This window comes from Streptopelia decaocto (assembly GCF_964273445.1).
Source record: "Streptopelia decaocto genome assembly, chromosome: 6".
In the NCBI taxonomy this organism is placed as follows: Eukaryota; Metazoa; Chordata; class Aves; order Columbiformes; family Columbidae; genus Streptopelia; species Streptopelia decaocto.
In genome coordinates, this window is record NC_138660.1 from 21,572,416 (window position 1) to 21,598,174 (window position 25,759).

The window sequence follows — 25,759 nt, forward strand, 5'->3', positions numbered from 1 at the left end:
CTCTCTCTCCCGTGTTTTCTCTGACTTCTCGCACCACAAGCTGGGAGAGGTGTGAGCCAGAAGGAAACTGAATGTCTTCAGTTAGAAGGTGAAACTTTACGCTGAGATCCTTCCCCACCCCCCAAGTGCAAACACAAAGGTTAAATTAGAAGATGATGCTGTCTTGAATTATTTTAACAGACCTGAGCTAAGCTTTTAAATGTACACTTCAGAGGTACCTGGAGCTTAAACCGGTGTCATGTGAGTTTGGTCTTTCTTAAGCCTGAACAGATATTTATGCTTTTGTTATTCTACCTCACAATAAAATGGCATGTTCATTTGTCCCTATTCAAATAGGCTTTATAAAGGATTGAATTCAGGATTGATTCAAAGTGGAAGCAGCCGAAATGCTGTGTATTTACAGGAAAAGCTGTGGTTGTTCCTCAGCAGCCTTCATGGCCTGTTTTTTTTTTTTCCAGACACACAACATTAATTTAGAATGTAAATTTCTTAGGTTTAAACAAACAACTGCAATTTGCTCTCTAACTCCCTTGTTTTGAGTATGCTCACTAATACTTCAAATAGTCAGAAGGCACTATAAGAAGTTCCTGACTGTGGACTTCAAATACGCTAAAATGAAGCAAATTTTTAAGCCTGTCTACAAGGGCATAAAGTTATGGGGGAAATCGCTGAATATTGTAGCTAATTTTTCTGTTTATTAGAAATGTGCTACTTCTAATAAAATACCTAGTTCATTTCTAAAGATCCATTTGCTTTTTAATTCTTTCCTCCCTTTTGAACACTTGGGGAATTCATCGCTAAAAAGATAAATATATCAAGACAGTTCAAAAATTTCTACGTTATACTTAGTACAGAACTGTAGTATTTGTATAGTGTGTTTTTCTAAGTGCAGAAACATCTTTGGCTGGAGTTATTTTGGAGCTACTACTTGAGTTATTTTAAAATGTTGAGATATACTGTCAAGTGTTTCACAGCGAAATGGCTGTGTCAGTGAAAAATTGCTGTGTGCTGCTTTTGATCCTTATACCATTGTCTATTTTTTTTATCAATTTGTATTGATAACGTATCCATTTTACTTACTAAAGGAATGAAACTAAATGTCTAACTACAAACCTTACAAGATTTGAAACTTGACACTTAAAATAGCTAAAATAGAACTTGGCTATAAATTAATGTGTCAGCTTTGCAGGGAGTTGAATATGTGTGATTGTGAGACAAGTACTTATGTTCAGTCCTTCATGTGTGCAAAATGTCTTATCTCCTTTGAAGTTATCTGTGCTACAAACATGTAATGAAAAAATTGAGAAATGTGGAACACATAATTTTTTTCTGGCTGGTAGAGGTGCCCAGGCGGACAGCTGACATCTGAAGAAATACCTTTCTGAAAAGTTGTTTTATTTACTAACTTTTAAGTAAAACGTGCTGGTGCATAGAAATAGGAAGAAAGCCTTTTGAACAGACAGCTGTGGAAGGGCCTAGTGTCTCACCGTCCAGCCCTCATGGCTGGTGCCACTTCAGATCTTGCCAGGCAGAAACCAACTGCAACTTTCACCACTGTTTTTCTCTTCACTCTCCTGGCCAAGAGCTCACCTGGGAAGCTTACCATGGATGGATTGTTTTATTCTCCAAATATTCATTCAGAGCTGTGCCAGCTTCCCAACTCATCTGATGAGGAGGTTGCTTTAAAAAAAAAAATCCGTAGCCACTGAATTATCAGTAACATCTGTATGGTGTGGTAGATGTGCATGCTGATAGCACACATTCAGAGCATCCTGCTGCAGTGGAGTCTCTGGTCTGTTCCCCTGGGTAAGCAGTTTCAAGAGTTTTTGCTACTGTTGTAGAAATGAGGCAAAAGCTACTTGCATCATTATCTATTAATTTGACTATTACATGTAAAGTATGCACTTTACTGCCTTGGCAGATCGTACTCCTTTTAATATATATCAAATGATATTTTTGCCTGATGTATTTTAACAATTTGTAAAATTAAACAGCATATAACATTTTGACTTTGTTGAACATTGTGTCTAGACAAAGAAAGAGCAGAAGAAAAGTTTGTTCACAGAGAAGTAAGTTTTTAGAAAATAAAATGGAAGTTTTATTCTGCCTCAATGAGCCCTCACAGACACTCACGGAGTGTAGCACACGTGAGCGCTGAGAAGTCTCTCCCACACAGTTTATGAAGGCATCGTTCTTCTAACCTGTAACACCTGCTATTCAAGTCCCAAGTTTCTTCTGACTGGAGATTGGATGTGATGGAGAAACTTTACAGGGGAATTTAAAGAGGCACCTTATAGGGGAAAGAGTTGAGGCACAGTTCTTGATAAAGGCTTTGTATGTGCTCAGTACTAGATTACAAAAATATTGAAGAAGTGAAGTTAATATCTCAAAAGTTAAGAAATATTTATAGCCTCACTTTGCTTATACTGATTTGGTACAAAAAGTTAGATTATATGATTGTTTCCAGGTTTCGTTCAGCGGGAACTTTCTTCAGTCAGTGCACAAGCGAGTGCTCAGTGAAGAGCCAACCTTGGTGTGTACTTGTTTAGTTGCAGTATAGTATTTGGTCTTTTGATTTATTGCATAAAACTCCATTTCCTGAAGACAGGAGGATTCAGGTTCTTGTGAGTTTTTCATTGGTTCACAGATACTGATGAAAGTACATTTCACACGGGTTTTCAGCAGCACGGTGATTCTCCCCCTTTTTTTCAGGAGACAGGGAATTTTCACCTGTGTTCAAGTGCTTGACATTTTGTTGTCTGGTGGAGCACTTGAGAGCTTACACTTCCAAAGCTTTTATTCCAGTGGCATCCATTGGTGATGTGAGATTCAGTTGTAGGAGGCTTACAATTTTCTGCAGGGGCAGTTGGAGACCATCTGTGCTGTTACAGTGTATTCACAGTGGCATTTGTCATTTAGAGACCTGAATTCTTGCCATGGAATTAGTTGTTAGCTTCAGAGTCCCATTTTGGGCTCCCAAAAGGGGACAGATACTTAACCCAAGCATCTAATAGGTGGTCACTATTTATGTGTTGCCTAATGAGAAAGGAAGATTTGGGTTGAAGTTCAGCTGGCCAGGGCTGTGCTTGATTGTCTTGACTGAGGGACCTGGTTTTGCTGGCCCCTGTGTGGTTGCATGCTTTCCAGCTTTAAAATCAATATGGAACAGCTTCTATGGAAAATTATGATTTTTTGTAGCCTAGCATAGTATGTCAGTGGAATGAACAAAGGCTTTTCTTAAATTATAATTAAGAAACTAAAATAGTCAAGATAATTAGAAAACCTTAAATCTCAAAGAGTTGGTTGTTGGACTTGAGTGCCTTGCTACTTGAACATGAGAAATTCAGCTTGTCTGAAAATAGGGTCTGCAAGCAAACACTGTCTCCAGTGACCAGAAGTAGTCTTTTTCCATGAAGTTCAAGGATAATGATTGACAAAAAAAACATATTTAAAATATTCTAATTTTTCTAAACAAGCGCTGTTCTGGATGTGATTTTTAATCTCTAAGAAAAGCATTATGTTGACTCATCGGCATTGACTAACATAGTTCCGTTTTACATCTATAATTGACGTTGAGCAATATTTAAACTCTGTAATAGGGTGGAGCTGGAGTAAACAGTTTTTCTGTTAGGAGCTGCATCCATTCACAGCATTTTGGGCAGTCTTGGCGTGGCTGTGCAGTGTGACTGGTGTTCTTCCTAACCCATGGGCTATGGTGAGGGGATTAACATACTTAGATCCAAAAGAACCTTGTTATTTCAGGTTAATGGAATATTTTATAAAGAAGTCTCAAAAACTTAAAGATATTTGTGCATGAAAACAAACTTAGGAGTCTATTGAAGTTTTAAATTCTGTGAAAGAATTGCGTGTCAGTTTTCTTCATTCCTTTAACTTGGAAAAAACAAACAGCCTCCAGCTTTCTGGCTGGTAGTTGTAGTTATTCCTTCCTACCTGTATATATACATTGTTAGGTGTCTTCAAGAGAAATGAACTTTGTTTAGTGAGCTTTCATTCTTGTTTGGGAACTTATATGTATAGTGTGCATATATATATAAATACAAATGTTAACAGCCATGTAAGCACGGATTTATAGTGTCCATCCAACAGAAGATGGATGATGCTTTTTCCTTTGAGACTAACCATGCAAGGCTTTTTGCTTCCCTTAGGAATTGCACTGAATACGGTCTCAACGTTGCTGCAGTCAAGGTGTTGGAATCTGCGGAGTAGTTCTGCTCTCCCTCTGGCATTGGCAGCTGCCCCTCATATATTTACGCAAGTCGAGGACTTAATGGTATCAAATCTAGGAAGAAACGTGAAATCTGTGTTTTTAGAATTAGCTGTTCTTGAGCTCTTTAGCAAACAAGGGGAAGGATTGTTGGCCAGAAATATAGCATCTTTCCTTTCTTAAATTGCTTATTCTTAACTTCCGGAATTACTTACAAGCATTGAAAAGTCTTAGTAAGTACAGCAGAAGTTTCTACAACCTGTCACTTCTACTTTTTACGGTATTCTAACTTTCAGCATTGTGAATTCATGCCTCCAAGATTTATACCAGAACTGAGAAAATCTGGCCTTTCATCCAGTCCCTCAATTAGATAACTGAACTAAACTAAAGTGATTGTGAATGTCAAAATTAAAATCTATATTTTAGCAGCTAAAAGGGAAATCTTGGTAGTTTCAAAAACAATCTAGTATTGAGTCTCTTGCATTGTTGATATAAATCTCGTTTGACTTAGTACTGAAAAACATTATTTTAATAGATAACTGAATTCTGTGAAGTCCCCTCATTTACTTCTGTGTCTAATGGATGGTTGATCAGATCCCAAAATTGTCACTGAATGCATTTTATTTTTATTGTTTTCAGAAACTTTAAAGAATTTATAACCAATAGTATGTCTTGACTGCAGTCAAGCCTTAGGTTATAGTTTTAGACTATAGGGTCTTGAAAGCATAACCTTACCCACTCCTTAAATCTAGCATTTTACTAATTTGTGAATACCCACTAATACTTGGTAAACTTCAGAGTTTACCAAGGCTGTGAATTTTGATAGCTGCAAATTTTTATTTCTAGAGTATTTGATTGTTTAAGGACTCTTGTTTGATTGAAGCTTTTTGGTGATGTAGCATTGGCATTATACTGTTGTAAACTCCTGTCAAAGTAATTTTTATAATCCCATATTTAAAGGAAATTAGTGTTAAGATGATGCACCAATTAACAATTTTGAAGTGTGGTGTGTGTTTGTTTTTCCCCCACATAGCCCTACAAAAGAGAAGGAGTTGACAGGATACTGATGTAGCTGAAATACTTATAATTCTACATTATGTGTTATTAATTATCAGCTGAAATAGGAGCATTCCCACCCGAGCCTGGTGTCAGCCCTTCAGAAGATCTGCTGCCCTTTGGAACAATATTTTCAGTAATTGCAAAGATCATTCCTTGTGACCATTCCTTGGGTAAACTTGTAGAGATGATAACAACTTCTTCTTGTAGTGTTTAATTTGCTCTTGGTAGTATTACACAGTAATTGCATTGAAGTTGGGAGCTTTTATTTTAGTATTGTGAAACAATTTGATAGTTCCTTTTTCCAGTCGGGCTCTTCTTAGCAGGTCAGATAAGGGAATTCTGTTCAGTTTTTCCACTCTGTTAGTTGGCATAATATTAGTTGCTTGTAGTCACAAGCCTCATTTTTTGACTTGCCGTCAGTAGATTGGTAGCTCTCTAACATTTTTCGTTTGTGGTCCTCTTGGTGTGTTGCTGGAGAGATGCTGACTCCTATGTAGAAAATGTAAACAGTGCTGGTTTTAGTTATGTTTTGTGAACCCTCTGAAGAATCACATCTACAATAGCCATTGCTAGCTACTTTGAAGTAAAATCAGTTGGGAAATCTTCCTTTTGGAAAGGTATCTTTCTGCTGTGGTATTCCCCATGCCCCCCCCCCCTTTTTTTTTTTGTGCAGAAGTGCTTCTTGAAACTTCTGGGTAACTTGTCTTAGTTCTAGCAAGCAGGAGCTGTAAAGTACTTTGCTCTGAGTTTTGACTGGAATAAATTTGAATGCTAAACTTTTTATGGGGACCTCCTACCTACCTGTCCCAAGCTGGTTATTTTCTGGTATTTGTTACTCTGATGGAAGCAGAGAATTTTGCTTGCCATGATGGGGTCTGCCTGGAGAGATAACTCAACTGTTCCCAGAAGGGAAATCCAGATGAAATGTAGCGTGTATGTGTATCTGATGGATCACCACAGACATCTGTCACGTTTCTATTCTGTTTAATGTACAAGTAACTTCCAGTAACTGGAACTCTCAGGTGGCATCAGAAAGGAAAAGGACTTTCACATGGGTTTTTCAGGAATGTCTGGCTTTTTAGAGTGTGTTTGCAGACTGTTGTATCTTAGGTTTTTGGACTGTCAACCTGTAGGTCATCAGAAGGACTCTTAGGTTGGCATGGCAGGAGGTTGGACACATTTTAGGGGGCAATCTAGATCATTCCTCCTTCTTGATTCCAGTGCTGCAGAGCATTTCATAGCATGGTGTTCAGGGTTACACTGAAACTTTTCTCCTTCTGCCTCACAATATTTGCCACAAAAGGAAAATACGATGGCATGGTATTAAAAGTTCTGGCTCTTGCCTCATCTCTCCTGAAGGTTTGTGCCATGGCGAGTTCTCCTAACCCTGGTATGCATCATCTCTGCCCTTAAGTTTATCTTTCTGTGATCTGCCTTGCCCCAAAGGAACACACCTGTCTTGGCAGTTGAGGTGTGATGTGGTTTATGTGTCAGAAATAAAATCTATTAATGACTTTGAAGATGTAGACCAAACATGTGAACTGGCAGGAGAATCAGAGGTGGTTTGAGGGAGCTGTGTAAAGTACGCTTTTTTTTTTTTATAACTGCTTTAGGAATATTATGATCTTGAAATTATTGATGTGAAATTTCTGTATCACTGTGGCTGGTTTTCCTCTTGGGAGAATTTAATGAATTGTCATTTAAGGTTTTGTTTTGTTTGCTTGTTTGTTTTATTCTTTATTATCATGGCACACAGTTTGATCATCAATTCAGTAATGACTTCTAGCTTAGTTGAAAAGGGAGATAATATTATCATTGTATTTTCTCTTTCCTGAACCTGTAACACTTTTGTTCATCTGAAACTTCAGGCAGCTGCTTCTCATAAGTGTAGTTCTTACAAACACACTGTTGTCTTGGTAGCACTGAGGTGTATATCTGAGTATCTGTGTGTGTTCTGGTCTATAATGTGTTGATTTTTTTTTTTTTTTTTTTTTTTGTCTATTTCAAGTGATTCTTAATCTTGAGTATTTAGGGAAAAAGAGAAGTTTCTGCTGGCTAGCCTCTGATTTTGCTGACCTTTGTGCAATTTTCCCGTCTGCCGTATTGTCCTTAATACAGCGTACTTGGGAAGAAGCAGGCATTTTCATCTGAGGATAAGCCAGAAAAAAGTTCCATGGTAAAGGCACCTCCATACAGCTAGCTTGGGAAAGTCACACTTGACACTTGATTTATGGTGGTACTGGTATTGGTTGTCAGTGTAAAGGGAAGAACACTCTCTGTAAAGGTAAAGCCCTGGCATGGTTGCAGTTACCGTGGTCAGAAGTGGTGGTTTAACTAATATAAGCTGTATCTGCACCGGTAGGATTTAGCAATAGAGCTGTGTCAGTAAACCCTTTGTATTGTCATCAAAACTCTATTTTAAGTGTCGGGGACCATGGCAGAATAATAGTTTGACAGAAAGCATATTTATCAAATGGATTAATGACCTTATGGATCAGCTCAGATATTTCCTGTACATTAGCTCCTAGTACTAGGTAAGAGATAATTTAAGGAAAAAAAAAAAACCTGAACAACTTCTTCCCTTTACTGAATGAGGATGTAATGAACAAGACGGAAAGGGTTCGCAGTAATGTTGGGGTCATGATTCTGAGTCGTTTATTGATTGTTCTCTCCTGCCTTCTCTGTGACTCAGTACATAACTCCCCTAGGTTATGTCAGGAACTCCCTTTTGCAGAGGAGATATGTAATCATTGAATAATGTGCCAAGTTCTTTTGGTTTCATGTAGCAAGAGTCAGCTTGGATTCATGAGAGTTGATCTCAGAGTAATTTACATTTTAATCTTTGTGTCATGCCAATAGGGTCTCTCCATAAAGGTAAAAATGGCAGAATTGAGGAGTCATCTGTGGTCTCAGAGTCACCTCCCAGGAGTTTGACCACTTGACATCTTTTTGCAGTGCAGCTTGCCGTGCCTGTTGGTTTTGGGTTTCTGCCCTAGTTATGTCAAACTAATGCACAAAAGTAAACCCAGAGACATTAAGCTATGCTTGATTGCTTGTCATCTCAGCTGGTTTCTGAAGGGCTGCTAGGACTGAGGTGAATTGCACAGTAGTTTAACATAAATAGTCTTTAACTGTCAACGCCCAAATTGATTATTTTGGAAGGGAAGCCTTAGCAGGTGTAATATGTCAAAGCAGAGACTAATATAGTTTATTATATTCTGCCTATGGTAGGGGCCAGTAGTCATCAGTTAGGGAAAATGGATACTCCTTCATATCTCTTCCAGTTCTTAAGTCAATGTTTTTAGGATGTTCCTGAGCTATGTTTGGATCATTGTTGAATAACCCATTAACTTAATACTTTGATATTGTCGTTTTTTTTCCCTACCTTTGTTACTTGTGCTTCTAGAGAATGGCTTGTGTAGTTTTTTGTTTATTGAGGGAAAATTATCTAAAGAAAATGGCACCTTAGAGGATTGCACCTGGAACAATCCCAGGACCATTCTTACAGTTTAATTGTTCACAACTTATCTTCAAAACAAAACTCCCAAAAAGCACACGTGCGTTTCCCGTCCTATCTTGTGCTAGTACGTAGGATTCTCATCCTCCTTACTTACATAACTAATCCATGTTTTAGATTATCTGTTTTTCCTCTGTTTATTGCATCAGATTTCTGGTTAAAAACTAAATGCCAATGTTGTGTTGCTAGTGGGTTTTCCTGTGCCTCACTTGTGCAGTTTCTGATATTCGTACAGCTGTCTTTAGTTATTGGGCCACGTTAACTGTAGACCATAGTGCACTATGTGAAATGAAGTCAGAGATTGAACTGCAGTGTACTTTCTGCCTTCACTTTTACCACTTCTTCACTCTCAACATTAACCCTTAGATATGTATCAGAAATCTGATGCAAAGGGGAAACCTCTGGAAAGGAATGGGAATAATTATACTCAAGAATAGAAGCAGTTACAGAGGAGACTCTTTGGGTTTGCATTTTTTGCTTCCAAGGGTGGGTAGAATGGCACGTACATAATTGTAGTGTTTTTTGTCATGTAACAAATATTCTGGGTTTTGTGATGATGCAGTAATGGCATCTGAGCCAACAGGGGGTTGACTGTAATGCCAGGTTATGGGAAAATTATTTGAACTTCAACTTGGCCAGAAGTGGGCACATTGGCTGACAATTTTTCTTGAAACTTGAAGTAAGTTTTTGTTTCTTTGTGTGCAGTGTGTTAGAGATAGTAGTTACTTTTTGTGATGAAACTTGTGATTACTATTTTTTTAAAAACATATTTACCAAGGAATGGGTGAGGCATTTACATGCTTGTCTGTATACCATATTGCAATATAGCAGTAAGGTTTGTGGGGAAACAAATGGGTGGGGTAACTAAACAGTACACCAGGGAAAGAATCTGAGTCATAAGATTTCCTTGAATATGGAGAAAGAGCTGGGATCTCAGACACTAAGCATTAGTATTAACAGACTGTTGTGCCTATTCTGGATCTCTGAAGCTCCTCTAAAGCAGCAGCCTTATTTAAAACCTATTTCTACTTAAGTTTCTGCAGAAGCTCTGTAGCTGTATGTTAAACTGCAGTGAATGTAACAATCTGCAAGTCACCAAGCGTAAGCTACCTTAGGAGGCTGCAGTGAGCTTGTAGAGCCTGATGGCAGCGGGTGCCCTGCTCTTTCCCCCACACGGTGCAGGTGTCTGCTGGGGAAGTGGGCTCTGGGAGAGGCAGAAGGACTGGTAATTGAATGGCAAGAGAGAAGCCTGCTTAATGAAAGGAATCAGCTGGCATTTGGTGCTAAAGAAACAAGCAGGGCTGTGAACTGCTGGGCTCTTAATTCCTTTGAAATTTTCAGAAAGCCATAAGATGTTTCATTTTTATGTAGAAATTTATTTTCCAATTTTCCTTTTTTTTTTTTTTTTTTCCTGAATGCATTGAATTGATCTTTTTTGTTCATTTAATTGTTAATCTGTATTACAGCAGAGAATTTACCATTCTTAGGTAGGGGATTTTTTTTTTCCATTTTAATCTTTAAGTGGTTAGCACCACAAATAATTCTGTGATGCAAAGTTGTGAAACTGCTTTAGAATCAGATTAAAGTTTTCATACACTGCAGACTTGATAGAACGAATTAATAGTGAATTTTAGGGAGGATGCTAGTGTTCAGTGATGGGTGGGACATGCCAGGGATGAGATGAACATGCCTGTCTTGAAAGAAAACTTACATGTATAAATTATGTTCCTCACCAAATATCACAAGAGACCTAAGCAGATCGTTGGCTGCTTTAGTCATGCAGTATGTCAAAAGTTTTACTACTTATATGAGACAGTTGATGGAGTCGTTCTATCCACATTTTAAAGTTATCTTAAAGAAATGCTGAAAAGATGTGCAGAAGTATTTAGAGGACAGCAAAAGTGCTGGAGTATACTCTTAAATTTTGCCAGCTGGTAGTGCCAGGAATTACTATTGACAACCATAGCCATTCTGTTAATGGTGTGCTTATGCAGGTAAAGCCATGGTTGTCCTAACTAATTCTTGCTGGAGCCCTGAAATAGATTGAGGTGTGGCTTCTGCTCTTTATCAGTCTCTTTTCCTCCATGATAGAAAGGTTTTGTCTGGGAGGTTGTATTAGTAAACTACACTATTTATACATGAATTTTAAATGAGAGGCTGTCATGTTTCCATTTGTTTAGTGTATCAAAAAGAAAACTGAAAAAATGTTTTCGGTACAGTGCTGAGGCTTTAGAAAATTGTTTAATCTAGTGGGAAACTACACATCCAGAACCAGGGTACTGAAAGATGTAGTAGACAACAGCACGTGAAAAGTGTGGAAGAATGTTTTAATGATGAATGTGAGTACTCCATTTAAATAATATCCTGAAGGAAATGATGGATGCTGCCTTTGGTCAGCTATATCCTGGCAGCGGCCGGGACTGCTGCTCCTCTCACTCACGCCGCTTATGGGAAGTACAGACGGTACCTAAAGTACGGTGAAATACTCAGATAACCAGTAAAACTATAATCTTGTACAAGAGGGCTGAATAGCTAATATGATGTCTACTTCTGCCTTTGAAGTGCTTGAATATTCTTTTCCCAAGGAGCATGGTAGCTTGCATAAAAAATGGTTCTTGGATCAAAGGAATGGCTGTCATTCTTCCTTTTGGATGCTGGGCATGTCTGAGAGTGAGGCAGTGCTTTTAAAAATGCATAATTTCTTGATCTATTTCTAGTTTTATCATTCTAACCAGCCTTCACAGCAGTGAATTCTGGCTGAACTAACAGCTGCTTGTAACAATAAGACCTGATGAAAACTCATTTATGTTACTGGCTTCAATATTAGCTTAATGATCCTTGTTAATTCAAGAGGCATACAACGAAAGAGCAGGTTCTGAGAGGAAATCAATTCTATCAGGACAAGCACGTGCACACAGTGTTGTGTTTTTAATACAAACATGCCTCTCTGGCAAGATGCAGCATATTTTTTTCAGTAATAGACTGATAAATTGTCAATTAAAAATGCATATACAGAGTAAACCCAACTGTTTATTGTGAATCTGGGTATTTTGTCTTTGTAGACTCTCTTATTTATTTAATTGTATTTGCTTAAGTTAATCTGCCATGTGTTATTAACACTGTTGAATGTAACTGGCACGTGTTAAGGATTTGGGGTTAGCGGTGGGCAGCCTCCCTGCCCCTGGAGGAGGAGATGAGGAGATACTGTGCCCTTCAGCCTCCTCCTCGCCTTGCCTTGGGCTGGCTCTGCCTCACGCCTGGGAGCGCCTTGTACTGGTTTCTCTGAAGATCATTTCAGAATTTATTTTTTTTTCTTCCCTCTTCCCCCCATTTATGTCGGGTTTCTCTTCTGCCATTTTGTTGAGCTCAGCCCGCATACTGGGCATCCAGACAAATATTGGAGCACCCCAAATAACTGATGGAGTGTGACCTTCCCCCTTCAGTCCTGCGGTTGATTTGGCTCCAGCCTTACCATGAAGTGCCCCTATGGTGAGATCATGAGATGAGAGAGCTGATTCACAGCTACTTGCAGGTCAAAGGGATGCTTTTTTTACATTCCTCACGCTTCTCATTGCTTACTTTCCTTTTACGTGTTTGGTTTCTGATAGCATAGTGGGTTGAATCAGCTCAGGGCTGAGTCAGCTGGGCCCGGTGTCTAGGCAAGGGGGAATGGGACCTCCCTGTGGGAACCAGCTGTTGTAGGGGAACCTTATTGTTAGTGTTTTGGCATTATTCAAATTGATTTTGTTTGATCTTCAGCAGTTTTCTTTTAATGTTTGTGCTTACTGGGTGTTACATGTGCTTTTTCACTAGGCTTGGATTTTTTTCAACATGGGCAATTGTAGCCAGAAAGTGAATTAAGGGTGGTTGTTTTGTTCGTTTGTTTGTTTTTTTTCCCTTCCTCTTTTACTTGTTAGGAGCTTACTAAAAGCAGTCACCTTAAACTCTTGGTGCCCGAACAAGGCAACAAGATCTACCTTAATACGATGCAGTTAAACTGGGAAGCCTACAAAAGAGTAAGAAATTGAGTTTATTGTGTCTGTTTGTTTCACAAAATTGGTAATGTAGGTGTTTTGTATGTTGGTTAAGTAGCATTTTGCATGGGGGAAAGGTGGACATTTGCCCTCCTGAGCTGGAATAGTGTGAATACTTGAATTAATTTGATGCTTTATTTATGGATTATAGTTCTACGCAGAGAAAAAAAGTTACCAATTTTTTATGTTGTGGTAATACATGCTATGTGATAAGCAGAAAGCCTGACTTTGCTTTTTTGTCTTTGCCTATACAGCTGATGTTCCCTGAGCTTCATTATAGCTTTAAAAGCCTGCATTGCCAAGACTTCGATGCTGGCAATTCAGTTGTCTGTGCAGTAACTCTGCATGTGCCACCGCAGTCCTCAGTCTTGGGTACCACAGTTATCTTGAAAATATTCATGCAGGCATCTTACAATATGCTTTATTTAAAATAAACACACCACCACCACCAAAAATCCCTTCTATTGTTAAGTAATCAGGGTTTACACTGTAGCACATACTTCTACTGTTATAATAGGTAGCACATTTTCTCACAACATTACATTCCAGGGTAGTGAATCTCTTCTGTAGAGAATTAAAATTTATTAAAAGAGATGGAATTGTGTATCATGCTCCAGTATTTGTTCTTGCAGCAATTTTTTGGAAGAGGGCTGTCCTTACAGTGAAACACTTTTAAGTGTTACCTGCTTACTTGAAAAAAACCCAATCTTGTCTATGATACGTTAGTTTGAAATTGGATGTTAATTGATTTGTATGGTCAATGCAGTGAAAAAAAACATAACGCCTTATACATAAAGCAAACTGTGCACGATTGCACGCTGCATTGACAGAGCTAGAAATGATATACTATGTGAAACAGTGGGTCTACTGTCTCTTGTTATCACAAAAGCCCAAATGTCCCAGTGTGCCCGAGTGTGTGTCAGCCGCTCTGTGTCAGTTGTGCTGAAATCTCTGGGTGTTTGGCTGCATGCCATATTGTTGTTTGACAGTCCATTTGGATTTATAACGTCATTTAAGATTTCTAAATGTGGCTGTGACACCAGTGCTTTGAGGACCTTAAATTTTGTTAGGTTTGGCATGCTTGAATATTGATGAAATAAAATGGCATACCTAAGAAAGCCTGAGTTTTGTATAATATCATTCATGGCCTCTTTTAACAAATGGATAAAAGCAGCAAGGTTTCTAGGAAGGTAAGGTAAGGCAAAGCAGCCCAGCAGAGCACAGAACTGTCCTTTTACTTGTGCAGTTTAACTCTTCGAAAGTTCCATGATTGCCTTCTTAAGCCACGATCAGAATTTTATCATGAATTTGAAAGGCTGCCAGGTGCTAGTAATGTGAAACAGTTATCATTTGACATGATGTAAGGTCTGTTCTTCTTTACAACAAATGTCATTTGGTGTTGTTTCCTTTTTTCCCCGTTTTGCAGATGCGGGTGGTTGCGGTTCTTTCCGATCCCACACAGATGTTGTCATTGTCTATTGTGCACAGGCTGCTGCTTGGGGTGGTTTTGCAGGGCTGGAGGAACAGCCTGCCTGTGTTCTCCTCGCTGCATGAGGTGCAGCTCTAACGGACAAAGGGCTGCTACGGCTTTTTCTTGGCAGGATGTGGTACAGGTTCTTCAGTAATAGAGTTTCACATCAGGGCTGGTGGGGTCTTCAGTCTTGAGGCCCCAGATAATGTTCCTGGCAGTGCCACTGCATTCTCTCCAGTAATAAACTGGAATAGCAGAAACAATGCACTTATTCCATTTTATATAATAAATGAAATACCTTGAAGGAAAATAGTTGCCTTCAGTAATCAAGGATTTCCTTACTGGTGCTGGCATTCTTTCCTGATTTTTCTGAAGTGCTCATGAGAAATTTAAACAGGAAGTTACCTGAATTGGGAAAAAACGTTCCATAGAAATATATGCTAGTATAAATATATGCTAATGAACTGTTATTAATTGATTATTTTCTGTTAGATACGCTACTACATAGAATAAAACTTATGTATGACTTGTGTATGTATGTAGGCGTATCTGATTTATACAGAACCTGGAAGGTTTCATGAATAAATTAGTGGTAGACTGTTTTTAATTTAAAGAAGAAATTGAGCACTAACTGGAGAGAAATCAAGTTTTGTGAATCTAGACATGTGGCACACCATGAGGACAGCTATTTGTCATTATTGTATATTTCTATGTTATATATGTTGTCCATGTAGTCTTTTAGTTTAGAATTATCTTAGTTCTGATCTAGAAAGTGAGTATACAGAGACATTTTCTTGGTTTTGATTTCTTTTCTTTGTATATTGCTGTAGTACTGTATTTTCTGATTCCGTATGATATTTTTATTCTTTCAAATAACTGTTTGGATTCCTACTGGATTTTATTCTGTTTTAACACATAATCCAAGGAATTAAGACTAGCAATTTTTTGAGCCAGTCCTGCTGTTACATGGGCATAGCCATCTTCCAGAATTAATATGCTGAGTAGTTGTTAAATGCTGTTATTATCAGTGATGATATGCAAGCGTGAAAGAATCCAGCTTTGTTTTCAGGGCTCATCTGAATTTGGCAGAAAGGGAGAGATAAAGGGAACATTTCAAACGTTGCTGTGATGCTGAAGGTATGTCATCTGTGTTGTGAGGAAATTGTACTTATTTTCACACCTGTCTTAAGGAAAAACAATCCTGTGTGAAAATACCGTAATTTTCATTAAACAGTGTATTAAATGCCGTGACATTGTCATTAAATAACAATGAGTAGTCATGCTTTTCTTAAAGGTGGGTTTCTGTTCCACTACATGTGGCAAAGTTGAGGCATACAATTCTCTTGTGCAAGGAATGACATGTGGGCAGCTTTTTATCTCTTAGGGTACCAGTCCTGCATTTGTATTTTCTGTTACAACCCCTTCTTTGTGCAGATTGTGAATGAGAGATTACTATAGTGAGACAATTATAGTACAAAACAAAAGCAACAGAAAGTCCTCATGATCTAATGTAAGAATGGAAGTAGCTGGTGGAAGGGCTTGTTTCAACCTTCATGCTGATGCTTTTATCTGAAAGTAATCTAATTGAGAACTACCTACCTTATGCTTTTTGTCAGCTGTGTTGGGTCAGTTGCAGGCATGGAACAGGGAAGGTATGGTCTCTGTATCTGGTTACCTGAAATACCTTTATATGTGTAGATTTTCTTGGCTAAAGATCTGGGTGCTTCTGGTTTTCACCTTTAAATTGTTGCCCTTGTGCCAGCTCAACTTGTTTGTGTTAAAAATCTAATGACTCAAAAATAACATCAAATCGATATTTTAAATTCTCAATCAGAACATGCTGGATTAAGATCAGGATTAACATTTTGGAGTTCATGGTGAGTGAGTTGGTATTTTAATCAAGGATCAAGGTGTGTGGTATTAGATAAGAAACTTTAATATGTACTGGTTATGGTTGACTTGTTACTAACTTCATGGACATTGAACGGAAATAGAAATTACTAAATTTCAGGGTAATATCCCTTCTTTGTAATGACGGTGTAAACTCCGCTATGTCAGCTTCAGCTGTCTTTTGTGTCCAGCAGAAGTAGCATTGTCAGCATTTTTAATGCAGGATTTCCTGTTCTTTCTGTCTAGATTAGAGTTCTAGAGGTATGCTTTATGGAATTCACTTGTAAGGTTTTATTATTGTTTAAATGAGGGTGTATATGTTTAGTTACAAAAGCTTTTATGTACTCATTTGTGCTAGTAGTACTTTTCTGTTTTGTACACAGAGTGAATGTATGTTTATGTGTAAAAGCAAATATATGTAAATATACAGAGGAATTAATGTATTTGGATTTAAGAACCAAATATTTTTAGGGAAGGAAAATTGCTCCCTTAAGAGAAGTTTTATCTTTTCAAAAAGATAAATACCAGGTCTATGGTTTTAATGTTTTCAAGTGCCTTAGTTACATCCTTGTTATTGGTGGCAAATTTTATTTCCCATTAAGCGCGTTGGGGCGAGACTGTATTTCAACATGAAGTTACAGTAAGATTAATACAAAAAAGCCAGCACATACCAAATATTCTGACACTGGGAGAAGCCGCTTTCTGTAGCCTCGTCTGCATCATGCTCGTAGCTCCCGCGCTAAGGCACGGGCTTTGCATCTGCTTTGCATCTGTTACGGAATGAATGTGGGTAGAAGCTTCTACCTGGACAGTCATTGCAGAACCACTGAGTTGTGATGGCTTGTGTGTCAAAGACCTAACATAAGAAGGCATTTTGCTTGATAGCATTAACTGGAATAATTTATCCTTGTTAGTCTTGCCCATATGTGGCATTTGTACAGTATGTGGTTTTGGATATAATTAATGTACTCTTTAATTTGTTCCTGGAGTGTAAGGTAATGACCTTAATGTGAGTTCTTAGATGCCGTATCTTGTGTTTTAAAAGAGTTTGAAACACAAACATTTAAGTTTGTCATGGCAAGCTCTAGCTGAACTTTCAGGGATGTTTATTCCACATACTAATACCTTTGCTACACTCTTCATCTTCATGTGTGTTGTTATACTGACCTTGTGTTTCTATTTTTTGACATGCTTTTTTTTCCTCCTTTTCCAGGTGAAGCAGGAGCTGTAGAAGGAAAACCTCGTGGGTCGCAATCATGCCATTCCCTTTTGGCAAGTCCCACAAGTCTCCTGCAGACATAGTGAAGAACCTGAAGGAAAGTATGGCAGTTCTAGAAAAGCAAGATATCTCTGACAAAAAGGCAGAAAAGGTACAGTTGAGACTTTCCAATTGCTAAATAGTAATTGAAATGGGGGAAAAAAGGCAATTACAGTTGTTGAAACTGAATCAATTAAGAATTAATAATTGGGGTTTTTTTACTGTGATAAAGGGTAAGTTATTATGTACCTTTGAACAGGTGTGTTTCATGTTTGTTGCCTTTGCATTTTTATGCTACTGACAGCTGACATGATACTTAAAATCATTTGATTTGGAACTGCAGGATGTTGAATTGTTTATTAAGCAGCTCACAGCTGTACAGTGTTCTGGTGCCTGTGTCCACTGTAGTGGCTTTACTACTGTACAGTAGTTCTGTCTATGCTTGTCCGTGCAAATGCTGATAGAGCAGAGTCTCTCTGTTACTGAAACCAAGGAACTTTGTGTCTCTGTGGATGTCAGTAGAGGTTGTACTTTTCCTTACCTTTTCTTCAGCCCAGAGGAAGATGTGGTGGAAAGTTCATGTGCTAGTAAAGTTTCCTTTAGTGCTTCTTCAGGATCTGAACCTGTCAACAGTAGTTTACTTCTCAACTGGTAGTCTCGATAGCTTTACTAAAAATTACCTTCAAGTTTAGCCTGTGTGCAGCTGCATTGCACCTGGTGACTCGTATGGCAGGGGTATTTACTGTTTAGGTGAAGTTTTTCCTGGTAAACTTAGCACAAGGGCATAGATTTCAATACTTAAAACACCAAAATGAAACACCAGATGAAACAAACAAACAGAAAAAGAAAATAAAGCATTTCCCTTGCCAGTCTACCAGCTTTTGAAACAGGCTATGATACCCTCCTTGGATCCTCTCCCAGCATTATTCAACTCGTCTGTGCCATTCTTGGCATCCTTACAGAATCATGTGTAGGAGTTAAGTCACAGTCTTTTTCACATTCAGTCTTTTTCACGTTGACCAGTATTTTTAAGCAGAGTGTAGCCAGCTTCTCCACATCCAGTTTCACCTAGATTTGGCACTACTGGTTTAAGTGCAGGGGAATCTGGGTCTTAACTGAATGGCCATCTTGATCCTGATAGTCTTTGGAATCAGCACATTCTCCCCCAGTGCCAGCATGTGGTATGTTCCAGGTCTCTTGCAGTATACCACAGAATTTTTCTCTGATGCCTTTTTTCTCTTGCTGGATAGAAAGATGTTATGGCCTGTTATGCAGGCCTGTGTGGAGGCTGGGAGGATTTTAATTTGCTGCTATTTTCTATCTCTAATGAAGACATCTGTCAGAAAAGGAGGGGTAGGTGCATTCTGAAGAGTCTTTTATGAGACACGGCTTTGCCTTCTTCATCTCAGCCTTATTATTAATTCCTGGAGATGTGGCTTGATCTTGAAATCTCTTTTGTGTCATCTTTTTCTTTTTGCTTAGACCTCTAATGGGGAACAGGCCAGCTTCATTCCATTGTGCATAGCTGTGCGCTGTATCGCATGCCTGTGTTCTTGATGCTGTAGATGAAGATTATTATGTACCATTTGCTTCTTACTGGCCTTTAATCCCATACCTCCATCTTCTTTAAAGACCTCATTTATGGGAGGCTGCTGCTTTCACAAGGAACAATATGCTAAGCCTGTGGAGTTGTTTCTCCTGTGTCATATAGAAAGCAACATGTTCTGCTTAAAGGAGGTAAAACATGTAAACATGTAAAACAACAGTAGTGTTCAGCATGCATCTTGTTCAATTATGAAACATTCTGCCTGCAATTCAAAAAGTGAATTCCAGTTGCGTGTTGATCTACCTTATTTTGAGCTCTGTGAGTGCTGGAGAATAATTAACCAGGTAATTCTCCAGGTCATTTAGAAATGTTCCTGAAGTTGGTGATCTCTGCTTGGGAGCTGAGATGTGGAGCGGCTGTCAGAGCTGGACGTTGTGCCCCGTGCAGAGCAGCTCTGGCTGCTCACTGGTCACAGCCTTTCACTCGGGACACAGGCAACAGCTTGTTTTTTGGGAGGGAAACTTGAAATGACAAGTACTTTATAACTGTGAATGTGTTCATCACCTATACTGGGAATTAACCGTTACTTGTTTTTTTTTCAGAAAGGGGGGCTGAAGGGAATGAGAAGGAAAGCTCCTTCATATAAACGGGACCTACCCTTGATCTAGCCCATTAATGAGTCTCTTATTTGCATCTCTTCCTCCTCTTTGGCTGACATCAGCATTTATTTTTATCCTACCAGTTCACTTGTTTTGTGGCACACATTTACTGTCGTGAAGGTAAAGATTTCCTCATGTAATCAACTTGTTCTTCCCTACCCTCTGACCTTGGGTTAACCTGCTCATAACTGCTCTGGTTTTGGCTTTCAGATAATTATGTCAACCATGTTGTTAACCCCTGCGGGTTGACTGTTGCAGGCATGGTTGGTCTTCTTTAAGTTAGCAGCTCTATACAATGGACAGTATATTCAATGTAAGGGTTACAGCGGTATGCTGGTTTGATTCAACTGTCCAAGTGTAGTATTATGTCACGTTACCATAGGTGTAGATCAGGTTTCATTCAGTGACTTGACGCTGTCATTTACAAAGCAGTGACATTTTAAATTTGTTATGAATATTTGCACAATTAACTCCTGGTTGAAAGAAGGCCGAAGGTTACGAGATCTGCCCTGCGTGCTGCATGGGGCTGGTACCCAAAAGGTGAAGTTGGGGTTTCCTCTGGAAGTCATGGGTGAGAAGACACGCTTCTCTTCTAACTGATCTTAGCTCTTTAATGATATCTTCATGCTAGATGTCTGCTGAAAAAGAATGTAATCATTGTTGGCCTTTAAAATAAACTAGTGGCACTGACGCAGATAATCATATATTTACAGATTTGTATGGTTTTGTAAGTGTTTTGAAATCCAATCAATTTAAATAGAATGGTGTTTGTTACTTATGATAGATACTGGTCTAGTTTAGTTAAAATATTCACCAAGTACAGGCTCAAAATTATAGTTAGGTTGCCTTTTTGATGGATGTTTTAATTGATAGTGCAAATTATGTAACTGCAGTGTCAATGTGGGTAGAACCCTGCCTGTAGACCCAGAGCCTGCTGGGCTCATCTCAAATACTTAAAGGCTGACCATGTGTTCTTTATCTTTTTCTACTGTTTTTTTAGGTATAGGCAAGTGTTGCTTGGTAAAACTCAGATATTCCAGCTGTACAAATCTATATGAAGTATTTGGTATTTGCATTGCTTAGCATTTAAGGAAATAGTAAATTTTGGAAATATTGGTGAAATATCCTAGAGACTGGAATAAACCATAGTGGTTCATATCTATAAAGACATGCAGCTGATTCTGGTCTGACAATCATACGTGACTTCATAGTGTCTCTTTTTATTTTTAAATAATCTCTTCCTGTCCTTGATAAAAATAGAGAAATAAGTATTTTCTTTATTTTCCTTACTTACATTTTTCTTTTCTATTTTGACTTGTGTTCAAATGCTATTGATTGTCTGGCACCATCGAATTTCAAATGTGATTTGTCCCAGAATTTTTATCAAAACCTGATTGCTCCATGGTTGCTCCTTCTCAGTATTGAGAATACATATTTGTAATTTTAATATATATAGAATACATTTTAATATAATTTTCATACAAAATACGTAGAGACTATAATATGTAGAATATACAATACACATTCTGTGTATATTCTGTATACATAAAATACACCCTGCTTATATATTGTATTAGAATAGATATGTTTTATTTATATATACGTGGTGTCTGATTGTTAATTCCATTCTTGATCATGGGCTTTTGGATGAACTTCCTTGAGCATTTTGATTTTTCTCTACCCCTTTTTGTTCCTGTTAAAAGAAATCGGCACATTAGGCAATTATTTAGATCTCAGTATCTTAGGAAAACTTGCAAGTAATGCTTGCCAGCCTTATCTTCCTCAACTTTTTTTTTTTTTTTTTACTAGGTTTTCACTTAGGTCTTAGCATTGATATTTAATGTAGCATTATATTTTTCCATGTAGCTATCTAAATTCCGTTCTGCATTTGAAATGGCAAAAATAGCTCTGCACATCATGTATTTGGAATATGTTTGAGAGTCCATGGAATAGAAGAGAGATTCTGTAACAAGTTTGTAAGAGTTTATTTCTACTCCTTTTGATGTTGTGTTTTAGATTAGACGGGAATATAGAAATGTCATATTTTATAGAAGTGCAGTGCATCAAGAGACCTTGGTTATTGATGGTAATACTTTTAGAAAACCTCAATTTCTGTGTTTGTAGTATGTATCCAGAAATGATAGTTTGGCCTAAGTTGCAGTGATACAAGCAAGTCTCTTTTCATGGTGACAGTGGTCAGGCATTGGTACGGGCGGTGGGATGGTGGGGTGTCTGTCAGGGAGCCGCTCACAGCATGGTGAGCTGTGCACCTCATCAACCTGATGGGACTTTGGGGTTGGCCCTGCCTTGAGCAGCTGGTTGGACACGGGTGTTCTCCTGAGGTGCCTTCCAAGCTGGGCTGTCCTGTGTTCCTGTGGCTCTAACCGTTACTTCCCACTAAAGCCATATGCTGTTCCAGGTTCAAGTGAAGCACATTCTTATAGTCTTGGTAGTTGTGAAGAGCATGAGAAATAAATTCAAGTCCTGGCGTGTGTCTCTCTCCTGTTTGTTTGTAGGGGTTTTTTTTGTCTTTTTTCATTTGTTTGGTTTGATTTTAAAGAAAAAAAAACACTCAGTTTGGAAACACTATTTTTTCTGTCTGGTTGGTAAGCATTTCCATTACTAGCATCTGTCATGGGGTGGTGGTGAGGGAGAGCCTTCAAGTGTGATTATTAAACTTTTGGCAGGGTTCTGATTTCTAGAGTTTTGGTATGAAAAACTCTCCACTGGCATTCTTTTAATTGCAGGAATCCCCTCAGTATTGCCACCGTCTTACTTAAAGTAGATAGTTACTCGAACCTCTGCCTTCCTTTCTCTCTTTCAGCTTGTTTTCTAAATGAGTGTGCAGGGACAAACTGCAATAGAATTTTTATTGCTGCTTCCTCTTTCCTTGGTAACCTTGCATCAAGGCATCTCTTCATATCTCTACGTTTGGTAGATGTTCCCATTTTTTTCCTAGTAAACAGATATTTCTTCTGAATTTTAAAGAAATAGAACACTTGTGTGGCATCACACTACTACAATATGGTGTGCTGGCTTTCTCATTTTACGTCTTCAGGAGCTGTCATGGATCTAAGCAGTCTTACCAAGCACCTGCTTCTTGCTGTCTTACTAAAAGTGTTCAGAAAATCCTTTGGAATTTTGATTAAGGAGGAAACTGGGACTCGGAACTGCAGTTAGTAAGCGGAGGGAGGCGGTGGGGAGTGGAAAGTTGTGGAGGAGCTAAAAATGATATGGAGCCTCCTTAAATGTCATGGAATCCTCACTTGCATACCTAGCAAAGCTGGAATGGCTTTGGCTTGAACAGTGCATGGGTCATGCTGATCTTAAGCCTCTCTAGATATAACGCAGAAACGAGAAGTCTTTTTACATACCTCTTTTAAGACAGGCAATATTCAGAAAGTGATAATTTTTTCACTTCATTAATTTTCCATGTGCTACCAATCATACATACTTTACATTAAAGTGTATGCATACCTTGTTGGCAGGTTCATCTAAGTGCTAAAAATCAATGCACTTACAAACCATTCATACTTTTTAGGCACATGAAGAACTAATAGAATATAATTAAAGCAGCTATTTATGATTATAATTTTCAGCATTTTGTTCCCAAGCTATGTAAATGTATATATTGAAAAGACTAATTCTTCTTTTCTCCAAGATAACTGTTTTAAGATTTGGGAGTGGGTGTTTAGAAGTGTTCTAGTTGATTTCCTCCCCTGCCCTTACTCATGAGATAACTCTGCTTCCACTGGTAAATGCTGCTCCAGCCCATCATGGCAGCTTGGGAATTCCTTATGCTGGATTCCCTAAGTGAGAGGTCAGACCTGTCTTCTGTAAGCTGGACTTCAAATGGGAAGCATCTTAGACTTTTGTTTCCTATATCACTGTGTCCTTTTGAGTGCACCTCTTTCTGGGTCCGTTGGCGGCTTTGTTCTTGTAAACTGAGATAATCTGAACATTAAAGGAGGTTTTGTTTGAGGTTTTGTTAGTTGGAAAGGAAAAATTTAATCCTCACTGTCTGGAATAGGAGCCTGACGAGTGCAAAATCTGTAGGAGGGGTACATTTGGTCTCTCTGAGCAGTTGACTAGAGACAGGCATGTGTCTCCGTGTCATGTTTTCCAGTCTGATGCTGCCTACCTCTGTTTTACAGAATGGAAATTTTGTTGGGTTCTTTTCAGCCCATTACTGTTCTTAGGGGATTTTTGAATGGGAAGTTTAAAGGCAGTTAAAGGGAAGAGATTTTTACTTTTGGTAACTTGTCAAATAAATTGCGTATGTCCTGCCTCTGCCTTTTAATGAGATAAACCAGTATTATTTGCAGAATGATTATCTATTGTTTTTTATTTTTAACAGGTTGTCATTTCCTGATTTTTTTTTTTTTTTCCTCCTTAATGGAGGTTTGCAGATTATAAGAATAATAGACTGTGCAGTTATGAAGGCAAATGACATTGTGCTTTAACTGTAGTGTTTTCCCATTTTCTTTAGGCCACTGAGGAGGTCTCAAAAAACCTTGTTGCCATGAAAGAAATCTTGTATGGCACGAATGAAAAAGAACCACAGACAGAAGCCGTGGCACAGCTTGCTCAAGAGCTGTACAACAGCGGTCTCCTTAGTACCCTAGTAGCCGACTTGCAGCTAATTGATTTTGAGGTAAGAAAATAAGTTTGACATTTCTTATGTTGTATGTGTTAAAAGAAATACATCTGAATTCCTGACACTTTAACTGGTTAAGGCATCTTTTGATCTTTAGTCTTTTTTTTTTCCTGGCTGGGACAAAACCATTAGAAAGAGAACTCATTATTCTGAACTACGTACAAAATGAAGCAAGTATAGAATGTGAAATCTGTGAATTTAGGCACACAAACCACAGAAGATTGAAGTAGATAAACCTCTAATCCTGATGATACAGTTCTGTTGAAATTATGGAATAACTGTGTACGCAGAAGAGTTAATCTCTTAGTAGTAATGCCAAAGTGAACATAAGCTATAATACTACAAGGTATATCTATATTCTTATCTTGTTAAATCAATTTATGAAGTATTTTAAATATTTAAGGTGAAGCTGTTTTGATAACAGTCCAGTATCTCTCTCTCTCTTCAGAAACAAGTGATGAAATTGTTTTCCTGTTTTCATCAATTTTTCTGTTTATTTAAGAAAAAAATCAACAAACCCAAGTTTTTATTGATTACTACAAAGTAGCAATACTTCTTTGTATTCAAACATATCTCTATACAAACCTCTGATGGACATTTGTCACCACATCACATGGAATAATTCAGCTTCCAGTGCCATAATAAAAAAATCACCCTACTTATAAGACATTGCAGTGCAGTTGGATTTTCCTGTTTTCCCTGAGGTCCCACAAGAACTGTGTGGTTGTCTAGGAAAGGAGCCAAACCCCATGTATCTCACTCCACAGCCTTGACCATAAGACCATACCGCTTCAGGTTGCTTAAACAAGTTGTTCACAATGCAAACACAATCATTTGAAGTCCTGTTGTGGTATAACATTCCCAAACAATGGCTTTTTTCCTTGTTCTTTCTTCTCTCCACTCCACCCCACCCATAACTCCCTCTGATTTGTGTTTAATTGTAATATGGTGGTACTTTTTTCCTTAACCACACAACTGTTTATATCAAACACAAAACATTCAGGTTGTTAAATAAGCAAAGAGACCTGGGAAAGCTGAGAGGGAATGCTGGAATGTGATGGCCTTTAATTGCTGAAGAAAGGAAATCATGAAACGTCATTTGGTTTCTGCTGACCTCTAGATTCTTATCAGCTTGGTGTTTACTCAGCCTGGTTATTAGTGAAGGAAGCCTTCATTATCTCCTGGTAATGAAGAATGATAACAATTTGTACAGGCTTGCTCTCATTAAGGAGAACTATTCATTTTATTCTAAGGGGACTTAAAAAGATTGCGAGTAGTTTCCTTCTTGTGGACTTTCTGCTGCTTTGTTACACGAGGATATGACTGTTCCCCCTGGAGAGAGAGCAAGTTGTTCACGCTGCTTTCTAGGCTGGACCACGTCTGCTTTTCAAGGATGGGACCTGGCAGACTGTCCAGCTGTTGTTGGTACCTAGAATTAATGTC

The 25,759-nt window shown here is 38.3% G+C and overlaps 1 protein-coding gene across 1 annotated transcript in view; it reads left to right on the forward strand.

Annotated features, from left to right (window-relative positions):
• Window positions 1–25,759, forward strand: part of CAB39 (calcium binding protein 39) — a 40,713-nt gene that overhangs the window by 3,460 nt on the left and 11,494 nt on the right. Inside the window, exons 2-3 of the mRNA XM_082057352.1 lie at window positions 17,410–17,566; window positions 24,149–24,313. Coding sequence (XP_081913478.1) covers window positions 17,453–17,566; window positions 24,149–24,313 — 279 coding nt within the window. The 5' untranslated portion in view covers window positions 17,410–17,452. The remainder of the gene's footprint in view (window positions 1–17,409; window positions 17,567–24,148; window positions 24,314–25,759) is intronic.